General features: G+C 39.1%; 3 protein-coding genes across 3 annotated transcripts in view; all 3 read right to left on the bottom strand.

The window, feature by feature from the left end:
• The window catches only part of stra6l (STRA6-like), a 9,797-nt gene extending 6,178 nt beyond the window's left edge, over positions 1–3,619 (bottom strand). Inside the window, exons 1-10 of the mRNA XM_046046911.1 lie at positions 3,525–3,619; positions 3,114–3,186; positions 2,514–2,614; positions 2,202–2,332; positions 1,992–2,112; positions 1,630–1,675; positions 1,315–1,440; positions 970–1,043; positions 397–505; positions 113–266 (exon numbers count right to left, since the gene is read on the bottom strand). Of these exons, the coding sequence (XP_045902867.1) occupies positions 113–266; positions 397–505; positions 970–1,043; positions 1,315–1,440; positions 1,630–1,675; positions 1,992–2,112; positions 2,202–2,332; positions 2,514–2,614; positions 3,114–3,186; positions 3,525–3,553 (964 nt within the window). The 5' untranslated portion in view covers positions 3,554–3,619. The remainder of the gene's footprint in view (positions 1–112; positions 267–396; positions 506–969; positions 1,044–1,314; positions 1,441–1,629; positions 1,676–1,991; positions 2,113–2,201; positions 2,333–2,513; positions 2,615–3,113; positions 3,187–3,524) is intronic.
• An 841-nt stretch (positions 3,620–4,460) lies between these two features.
• spink4 (serine peptidase inhibitor, Kazal type 4) lies at positions 4,461–5,806 on the bottom strand. The gene is made up of 4 exons (XM_046047352.1): positions 5,795–5,806; positions 5,686–5,739; positions 5,359–5,474; positions 4,461–4,623 (listed from the first exon to the last, which is right to left on the bottom strand). The coding sequence occupies exons 1-4, from the start codon at positions 5,804–5,806 to the stop codon at positions 4,539–4,541; spliced, it is 267 nt and encodes an 88-aa protein (XP_045903308.1). The 3' UTR covers positions 4,461–4,538.
• Positions 5,807–6,719: 913 nt separating this feature from the next.
• Positions 6,720–10,150, bottom strand: si:cabz01083442.1 (phospholipid-transporting ATPase ABCA1). Its single transcript, XM_046048301.1, has 3 exons — positions 10,036–10,150; positions 9,682–9,925; positions 6,720–9,582 (listed from the first exon to the last, which is right to left on the bottom strand). Exons 1-3 carry the CDS (start codon positions 10,125–10,127, stop codon positions 9,439–9,441), a joined length of 480 nt encoding a protein of 159 aa, XP_045904257.1. The 5' UTR covers positions 10,128–10,150; the 3' UTR covers positions 6,720–9,438.
• Between the last annotated feature and the right edge of the window lie 80 nt (positions 10,151–10,230).

Below are 10,230 nucleotides of genomic sequence, written 5' to 3'. Positions count from 1 at the left end.
TGTATCAGTGCAGAGTGGATTTTCCGTAATGGGAAATGTTCAGAATCAAGGGAATTAAAAGACAAATTTGGTGTAAATGTTTCCTAAACGTGTGTGATGTAGACCAACTCACTCCTAGCCACGACAATGAACTCTTCCAGCGGTGGTATCATGGCTCCCAGAGCTTCTGTCTGGTTACAAGAAGTAACCAGCTGTTTTAGTATGTTCTTCCACCTGTCTACTCCGTCAAAAGCCACATCGCTGAGACTGTAGTCTGTCAGGGTCATCTAGAGAAATGACAAAAAGACAAAACAATACCTACAGCAGATGCACAGATTAAATTTTTTTGTAAAACTGTCTCAAACAAAGTGTATGGATGAGACAATTGGTTTTGCTTAAAGATATTTCTTGCTGTACAATATATAGGCCTATAAGGGATATTATGGCAGTGCCGATGATCCTGTTGGGGAACTTGAAGTAGGGGTCCCACTCATACACTCTGCTCTGGAACCAGCTGAGGGGCTTGCTGCAACACAGAAAGGAGGGTCAAAACCATTGTTTGTGTATATATTTATGTGCCTGCGTGTGTGGATCCATGATTGTGTGCTGCTGCCTTCAAGTGCTGTCTGAATTCTGGTACTGTAACGACAAGTTTTGTGGCAGCTGGGATCGTTATTGTTGCATGAATAGTTCTGACGCTTGATGATATCAATGCATATGAGAAGCTGACTCCCAAATCTTGGATCATCATCTCACTCCAAAATCCCACTGTTCAGCTCTGCATACTGATTTTAATATTTCCGTTCAAAGAGAGATAAATAGTGGCTGGCTGAGAAGTAGTCAGAAAAATATGTTGTGTTTTTGAAAACTCTTAAATTAAAGTGCTCACAATTTTTGGTAAATTGGTTATAACGAGCAATAGACCTGAAAATCCCTGAGAACACTTGAAAGCAGCATTAGTGCACATGTGCACGAGTGTGTGTTTTCTACCTGGGTGCAGGTATTTTCCTCAGCAGTCTCTTAACGTGCAGCATCTGGTGTTGCTCAATGAGCTCTACAGGGTCCTGGCAGTAGATTCAGCATGTTCATACATTTTATTATTCAGACAATCAGAATAAAACAATCACATAATCACTGCAGAACCTAATGTACAGCAAGTTGCCAATTTATTGTTTAAAAATGTATTTATCTAAAGAGAATAAATGAAACATTTTTTTACATCATTTGGTTATATATTTGACATAAAATCAGATGTAGTCTGCAGATCATTGGGTTTTAGGGGAAATACACTGAAGAAGAAGAATTTTAATGATTTTATGCATTAGACATGCTGACCTCCTGTTCCAGTTGCAGATGTATTCGAATAGCTTTAACCAGGATGCTGACAAATCGTCCCAAGAGGAAGAAGAGGGAGAGGATGCTGGGCCACTGGGTAATCACCTTTTGGTATTTACCCAGAATCTAAAATTAAATCATACACACAAAGTTACTCATTCTTTTATTTTTTACATGATATTTCAACTTAATACTAAACTCTTCATATATGACTGTTTTGTAGAGGCTTATTTATTTAGGTGTGGGTTGAAGCCACACTGCAACAGGCACGTTACATTTACACTGGCCCTCATGATGAGTTTAGTACTCACCTACCTCGCCACTGGGACAGGTGAACGTATTCCAGACTGTAACTATGATCCTACAGAAAAGTACACAGACATGTAAAGTATTTTTTAAGGATATTACAGTTTTATAATCCACATAGCAAACCAATCATCTGTCCAGATATATTTTGGAAATGTTTTTTGTTACTTTGTGTGAAGTAACTGTCATATTGATGATATTTTTTTGTATGCCTTTACAATGTTCTTTAAAAGACACAAACTGCTGAAAGAAACCTTTTGTTGTACTAATCCAATTTTGACACATATTCTGCATGTCTATATATATATATATATATATATATATATATATATATATATAATGTATAAAATATAATATGAATTAACGTTTACCAGGAGAGAGAGTAGAGTATGCCCAGCACTGCCCCAGCCACTCTGAAAGGTGTGGACAGACAGGCAAAGAAAGGGAAATAGACCAGGCCCACCTCTAATGCTCCAACCAGATACACTATAGCTGAAGAAATTAATCAGGAAACAGTGCATCAATAAACATGTTTATTTCCTGTATCTGCAAGGTAAACAGGTTGTAAACAGTAGGAGTACCTCTGGCCCAGGGCGGGTAAGTGAAGGGGATGTAACGTTCAGAGAAGAGCAGCAAGACGCTGGAGGACACGGCACCAAATGCAAACCCATAGGACCATCGATTACTGAGGCTGCCTATAGTATCCAAAGGCCTGGGACACAGTAATGAGAAGATATAGATTAAAAAGAGTATCTATAGATGGTACATAATTCAGACTGTTGCTTCTAACAAATTTAAGTACTTACAGGCCCTTCAGTTGTGATATTGAAAAACATATTGCTGTAACTGTTTTCTCTTGACATTCATAGTTATTGCTGCTGCTGATGACTTACACCACAATGGCAAAACGTCCGCACAGGAAGGGCAGCCTGTGGTCGATGGCCAGTCTCTTGGCTCTCTTGTGGAGGAATGAGAGCACCCCTGTTATCATCATCTGGAAGATAAGAAATCCATACAAAATACATAAATTAACTTGGTAGGGACAATGCTTTGTTTTCATCACAACAACTGTCGTGAAAGTGGAAATGAGTTGATTCATATTTATACCTCACATTTGATCCTCACACTTTGTGCATCACCAGCTTTGCAAGTGGACTATCGTAGTAGTTTTGATCAAGTGGCCGTGCCTACCTGTGCATTCCTTGTAGATGTAGTAGTACAGGTATGCACTCTGCTACTAGCTGCATTGTGTTTCCTTCTTCTTAAACTAAGTAAACCATTTCATTAAGAAACCCATTGCGTTAGCTGATCATAGCTGAAAACACGGCTGTCATTCTTAGCTCAAAACTGTTCTCAAACTGTTTTTAGAGATACATGGTTTTCACAAGATAGCGACCATAAAAACAAATCTTTGTATCTGAAGGAAATTATGGAAAGCTGATAAGTATGTCTACTCCAGCCGTATATTGACATTCTAGGTTAAATAGACTCACTGCTGGTAGTAGTGAAAGGTGCAGGAAGAGGTCCATAGAGATTCCATTTTCACAGTCCTGGACTGTGGACAACCTTTGGTAAAACAACGACAACATAAAGGAGAAAAAATAGTTTCACTGATGTGAACTGCATGGACACAAAGCAGCAAGGAATAGAGGGGCACAAAATAAACTAAACCGATTTGAATGGGATGGACTAAACTACACAAGGTTAAAAATGCTTAATATAATACTTCACATTATGAGTTCGTTGTGCATCAATAAGCTCAGGTTGAGGTTTACTGTTGCTCTGTTGATTCAAAACTGCTAGAATCAGGTTGCGTAACAGTAGAATGTATAACCGACAGCAATCAACAGCTGCTAGTAACAAAGTATCGTAATTCAGAAGTAGTGTTTGCAGTTTTTACTTACAATTGTTCCACTTGGTTTCTTATCATCATTGATAAGTTGCCTCATTGAAGTCTTGGAAGCTCTGTTTCAGCTTTAAGGAAACTGCTGGACTGATACCACTTCTCTGTTTCCTGGTTTCAACCATGTGACTCACACATTTGACCTTTGACCTCAGGACAACGCTTTATTTCCCAGTTTTTCATGTCCTCTCCCCCGGTTTTCTTTCTTCTTTTGCCAATTACTCTTTCTCAGTTTGTCTCTATCACACACACATGTGCATACATACACCTGAACATTAGTGACCACTGTGTTACTCATTATAAAGAGTGTAAATATTTGGTTCTCCTAGAGCGATAACCAACTGATCATTCACCTCCTGCCTTCACTCTTATGAAGGAATGTTTTCATCCATTTCCTTTGCCTTGTATCACCTCCAATTTAAAAAAAGCTTAATTCTCCTGATTTGCTTTTATTTTTAGCATCCGTATTACTCCCAGATGTGGGTCACATTTCACAAGTCAGTCTCAAGTCTTAGCACTCAAGTCCCAAGTCAAGTCTCAAATCCTAAACTTTGAGTTTTGAACAAGTCCTAATGTGCTGTTCACTAAATTTACTACCATTTCATATTTTTAACAATAGCTAAAAATAAAAAAACTTTGAACAAAGTGTTAAAATGTACAGAAAAAGGCAGAGGCGCAGGTTTACACAACAAGTCTCATTAGCAAGTGTTGATGACTGCACACATTTTTTTTAATTATCATAATTTATATTTGGGTTTGGGAAGGTTGTCAAGTTAGCTGCAGTCAAAAGGCTAAAAGTCCATTTGAAGTCAGAGTCATTTGTGTTGTAATGTGACTAAAGTCCACACTTCTGCTTACTCCTCTTACATACATGATCCAGACTTCTTATTAATCTCAGACCTAGTGAGATTTGGATTTTATTCAAAAAAACAGAAAGTTGTTGTGCTGCTGATTGACATTTATTACTCATTGCAATGACACAAACATTGAGGACAGTTGAGATCCGACTGTCATTTCACATGTTTGGCGCAGGCTCCATGTTGGGTAATGCAGGTGAGCAGCTCTCCTCTTTGGCAATCAAAATGTCCATCTTGGTTGTTCTGCAGAGAGGATCATGACACGGTTGTGATTCATTCGTATCAATATCGATGATTGAAAATGAGGCCAGTCAAAAGATTTTCCTGGGCAAACAAACCTCATTTATGCTCATTTAAACCCACTGTGTCTGAATGTGGAAGTAAAGTCAACCAACAGTGTGGAGATAGTTGGAGATAAAGTGTTAAAAATGAGGATATTTAATACAGCAAGTTGTGTGTTATTGGGATAAAAACAGAATTTTAATAGACAGGGAAATAGAAACAAAAACACTCTTTAAAAAAGAGTTCCAGCAGCCAAAAAAACCACAACATATATTTCCTGTCGTTAAGCTTATGTGTGATTTGAAGAGGTTTAGAGATGACATCAGCAAGCTCTGTCCCAGATAAAAAACATGCTCAGACAATGGGGCCCATTTCAAGCCATCCAGTGCACTGCAAACAAATCTCTTGGTTTTTCAAGATTTGGTCACCAGAGGTAGGAATCATCTGATCATTTTCTAGTAATAACTAATGACCACTAGCTCATTTCCTGTAAAGACCAAGAGAGGAACAATAGACCACACTGGAAAGCCTCCACTCATTTGAGTCAGCTGATGTTGTCAGCAAATCAGAGTTCAGTGTTGCGACTGCAGTCTTTACATACATTCACCACCAGGGTGCGACACTTTTTCACCCATAAAGTCAACTTGTGAATTTATGAGTGAATGCCCTGAGAGTGGAGCAGCTGTGTGAACTCACTGTCTTTGGGCACACAGGGTACACTCGTTGGCATACGTGTTCCCATCACTGCCACACACAGGAGCCAGGTTCAGAGGACATGCCACAATCTTCTCCTCCATGTCAGGACAGGAAGGCTGCCAGAAAAAAAAACATCAAGAAAACACTTCTTTCGTTACCATTGCCATTAACAGTATAACCATACAGTTCCTTAATAACACACTTACTTACACAATCACATACTGTTTTATAGCATTCTCTCTCTTACACGAACATGCACACTGTCCACACATAGCACCCTCCTGTATGTACACACAGTCTCACGTTTCCATTAAAAAGATGCAGCACCTTTCTCAGGAGCCCAGAGTTCTTTTCAGCAGCTGTAAAGAAAGCAGATGACTTCTATAACCATGAATGCATAAATAATTGACACCATACCTCTTAAGTTCATGCTTACCAGCAAAGACATAAGCAGCCCACAGAAACAAAAATATCATTAACTGACTGCACACCTAGAGACTGGAATTGCATGAATTTATAATGGAATGTTAATGTCAGTATTATTGTCCCTGTTATTTGATATTTCTGATCTATTATAATGTGTTAACACACTATAAATACAGGTAGAGTATATGAGTGCCACACAATGTTACTGTACAGTGCCTATAAAAACATGGCAACAAGTTTTTTCTATTTCAAATTTGTATATTTCTCTCAATTTCACTTTATAGAAACTTATACATCAATGTTTCTTTTTTTCTGTTGATCAGTGTCAAAAAAGCCACATTCAATCTCCCTTGACACAACATGGTAAGGCAATAAAAACATGAATACTTTTCACAGGCAACGCAAGTTTCATTCTACGGCATCATGGCATAAATCATTCAAAATCGCTCTATACATTTAAATCTATTTTAAGTCTTATATCGTTCATCTATAACGACCCTCTGACAACAACGCATGCACGCCTCAAATTAAGTGTTTTTTACTTTGTTACCTGCAGCCGCACAGACGAGCAGGAGTCCCAGGAAAACAACTCTTCCAGTCATCATATTGGTGGATGAGTAACAGAAACCTCTGAGTGTGTGTCTGTTTTCACTGGCAATATAAATTTATGGTGTGTGTGCAGGGGGTGGGGGTAGGGGGGTGGGAACACAGCAGGTGAACATAGACACACAAACACATGCGCGCTCTAGAAACTCATAGTCGTCAGCACACACTGCCACCACACATACAGTAAACACATCTTTTGTTCCATCATTAGCTACAAACTTCCATGTGACGAATCCACATTTGGTTTTTTTTGTATATGCTACACAACTACACACAACTGCTACAGCAAAACAAATAAAATAAAATAAAATAAAATCAAACTGGGAGTCTTTTTTTTCTCAAAATGTATGAATTCTTTTATTTCTTAATGCAAAGAGTAACTATACACAATGAGTAACAGACTCAAACAGCTGTTTAATACTTAAAAATGTAAACACATAACATTGAGCATGAGAAGAGAAAAATCACCACCTTCCTGCTGTCCTGCGTTTCTGTCTTTGTCACTACTATCTCTGCTTCTCACCGTCTCGCTCGTTTCTCTCAATCACATGTAAGCTTTCATTCTCTATTTCAAGAGTCAAACAAATGTTTTAATGCAGTGGTGTATCTTCAGTTTGTCTGAATTGTATCTGTTCCACTGCAGATATTTGTTTTTAAATGTGTAATTTGCCATAGCCAAATCCTTACGTCTGTCTTTGAAAAGACAGGCTATGAATTCTATAAAGTGCTCACATGTAGCTGAGGGTAAGTCTGAAGCCCCACAGCACTAATTATATTTCTGAGATAACGGAAACCACCTACAAGATTTTATATGACACAGAGCACCTATAATGACTAATCTGTCATCAATTTAAAACCTGGATATGAGTTTTGGACTATAAAGCATTACAAGCACGACTCCTGGTCCCTGTTTAGGTGTAGGCTGGCCTTCTGACTAGCTCTGGAAACACATGAATTTGTGTGAAGTACCTCAACCTCACGTATAATGATTGAGTTACTGACAGAAAAGTGTGGCAGCTTATTAATGTGGACGAACAGAAAGATTCGAATTTGGCAACATCACCAGAAGATAGAAAAAACTTGCAATCTGATGGCGACTGAATGAGGGCACACAAATTATAAGTAATATTTGCTTTTTGTTTTGAGCTGCTGACAATGAGAGAGGAGGGTTTCTGTAAGTGAGCTGATGATAAATAGCAAAAAAATTACAGCACAACTTAGAAACTTTATAGACCAGTTGCCTCCTCAAGATTATGCTGGTTGATCAAAGATACACAGTTCCATTTGGCACAGATAATGTTTGTTCACTCCACTGGTAACTTTTTTTTTTGTTTGTTTGTTTTTACTCAACATCACAAAATTACCACTGTACATAATATCCACATCAGTGCTGGCTCAGGTGTAAAACGCCCATCGTGCCCTCACACAGGCATATAATAAAAGCGCATGTAACTGGAAAAGTTACTGTCTTTAGATCCCACACAAGCAGAGTAGCTGTGAAACTGTCTTCTCCATGCGTGGGAGCTACGGTTTGACCCGCAGGAACATTTCCATCTGATTCATAGCTAAAATCACATTTTCATATAGATCTTTTTTTTTTTGTTGTAACAGAATTTAGATTTAAACTCCACATATACATCTGTGCCAGTAATCCAACAACAATGAAGTACAATTCAGTTGTCTCCAGTCCTTTACACACTGATCTGGCGGCATGCTCTGGCCCACACGCTGAAGTGCAGATGGTCCAGGTGTGATGCCCAGTAGAAAGCATGCAGTATATATTTCCAATGAACTTTCAAAAACCAGTCCAAATTCCTAATCAATCTTCAGCTTTCTCTTGAAGTCATAACTGCCAGTTTGCGATGCTTACCTTGCTTCCATTCTGATTAGCCTTCCTTCAGTTCCACTTAAAAAGGGCAGGGCAGTTAAAACAAGCCAGTATAGCAGACTACATCTTCGTGTACAGACATCAAGCAAACACAAGATTTTTTTGTTTGTTTGTTTTTGACAATGAAGAACACAATTTCTAAAAAGAAAAGTCAAGTCTCATTCATCGTCTTCACTAAAAATTCCTTTTTTGTGCTCTGATGCACGATGGTATCTGTCTTAGACATTCCTTGGAGCCTACATACGTTGTTGTTTTCAATGGAGTGCTCAGATTTCTCTCTCCACCATGATACAGTATAGGCACTGTGCTGGACAATGTCAAGGACACTAACAACAACAAATAAAAAAACAACTTAGTTATCAATATTAATTGTTATGCAAACAAAGACAAAAAACTCCATCTTAGGGGTTATGTTTGTCTATTAGAATTACATTAAAAAAAAATCTAATTAGTTATAATTAATATGTTGCATGATTGCATGTTTATGACTGAAATCAATTGGATTGTAAATGCCTTTTCACCATTCAACATTATAAAACAACTGCGCTTGGTAACGAAGACAGATTGAGAGGTTTGACCCCGAATAAAAAAAGTAGTCAGTCTGTCTTTTAGCTGTTGGCAGTGAATGATTAGATCTTCGTTACGCTGTCGTGATACAGAGTAGCACATACACAGACCCACTGACTACTGCTAACTACTTTTAGGAACAGGGATTAAAAACTAGAGATATTTCCTTTGTCCCTGATGCTGCATCCATTGCGTGAGTAGCAGGGCTACAAGCTTTCCAGTCTAACGCAGAATTATCATCCTGCCATCACTTCAAGTGTCAAGAGTCTTCTTTCTTTATAGTGAAGGAGAAGCACCGGTCTCCAACCCTCACAGGAATATCTTCTCATCTTAAATATATTTATATATATTTCTTGCATTGATTTGCATTGAGTTTTCATTGTTTCAGTGTCTGTCACAATACCTGCAGTCTCAAGAGGCTGTGCGCTGAAGTGCAGGTTCACTGAGAAATGATAACAATTAAAAAAGACTAAAAAATAGAACTAATAAAAAATGAACATAGTCTGTCTCCCCCGCAGGTTAGTGGTCCATATTTCCTGGTTTGGGGTAGAGGGGTGAAGCATAGCAACTCCCACTGGTAGTATGTTGTGGAATCAGACGCAGCTCTCCCTCGTCTTGCTTTCCGTGAGGAAAGAGTTTACCTGGGAAATGTCCACTACCACAGCGTCCCGCTTGTTCAGATGGAGGTCTTTCAAATGGTCCTCATCACTTTGGTCCTTGGCAAAATTTACAAACACCTGTAGGAGGGAAAAGAAGAAGGAGAAGAAGGAATTAGACTTCACCTAAATTAAAGTCACAATCTAGTTTTAGTCAGAGCCTCGGGTGCACTTGCTTACTTGGTCTAGAGTTGTCTGAGAGACGGAATAGTCCTCTATGCTGAGCGCCTCCTTGTTCGTAGAGAGCAGGGAGAAAATGCGGGCGAGGGAGGTGAGGGAGGTGGGCAGCTGGTACTGCAGCATGTTGCGGTGTTTCTCCTTCAGTGTGCTGCCAGGCAGCTCATGCTCGATGAACTCCATAACCGGCCGAAGGTCTGGGTCTGGGCCAGCCACCCGCAGGATGATAGTGTAGCCATCCCCAAACCTGACAGGAACACGATGAAGCACATTTCATTCAACTGAATTGTTTAAGTGAGAATCTAAAAAAAACTTGTGTATGAGCATGTGAAATGCCATTCTGGTGTGTATTCCCACCTGTTTTTGAGATGTTGCACACTGCCCAAACAGCGGAACCTGCCATTGACCATGATGGCCATTCTGGTGCAAAGTGCCTCACACTCCTCCATGCTGCAAAAAAAACACACCAGAATGAGGTTAGTCATGTTTTGCAAATAGTTCATGGCCTGTTGTTACACACACACACACACACACACACACACACACACACAC

This window comes from Micropterus dolomieu, linkage group LG04, assembly GCF_021292245.1.
Source record: "Micropterus dolomieu isolate WLL.071019.BEF.003 ecotype Adirondacks linkage group LG04, ASM2129224v1, whole genome shotgun sequence".
Lineage (NCBI taxonomy): Eukaryota > Metazoa > Chordata > Actinopteri > Centrarchiformes > Centrarchidae > Micropterus > Micropterus dolomieu.
This window is presented reverse-complemented; position numbering and strand designations above follow the sequence as displayed.

Excerpts from the sequence above, each read along its gene's own strand:
- spink4 (XM_046047352.1), bottom strand. Across the intron at positions 5,475-5,685 it reads ACTCTGGGCTCCTGAGAAAG|CCTTCCTGTCCTGACATGGA; the intron begins GTGCTGCATCTT and ends TTTTTCTGGCAG. Across the intron at positions 4,624-5,358 it reads ACCCTGTGTGCCCAAAGACA|AACAACCAAGATGGACATTT; the intron begins GTGAGTTCACAC and ends TCCTCTCTGCAG.
- si:cabz01083442.1 (XM_046048301.1), bottom strand. The coding sequence starts at position 10,127 with ATGGAGGAGTGTGAGGCACTTTGCACCAGAATGGCCATCATGGTCAAT. Across the intron at positions 9,926-10,035 it reads GTGCAACATCTCAAAAACAG|GTTTGGGGATGGCTACACTA; the intron begins GTGGGAATACAC and ends TGTTCCTGTCAG. Across the intron at positions 9,583-9,681 it reads CTCAGACAACTCTAGACCAA|GTGTTTGTAAATTTTGCCAA; the intron begins GTAAGCAAGTGC and ends TCCCTCCTACAG.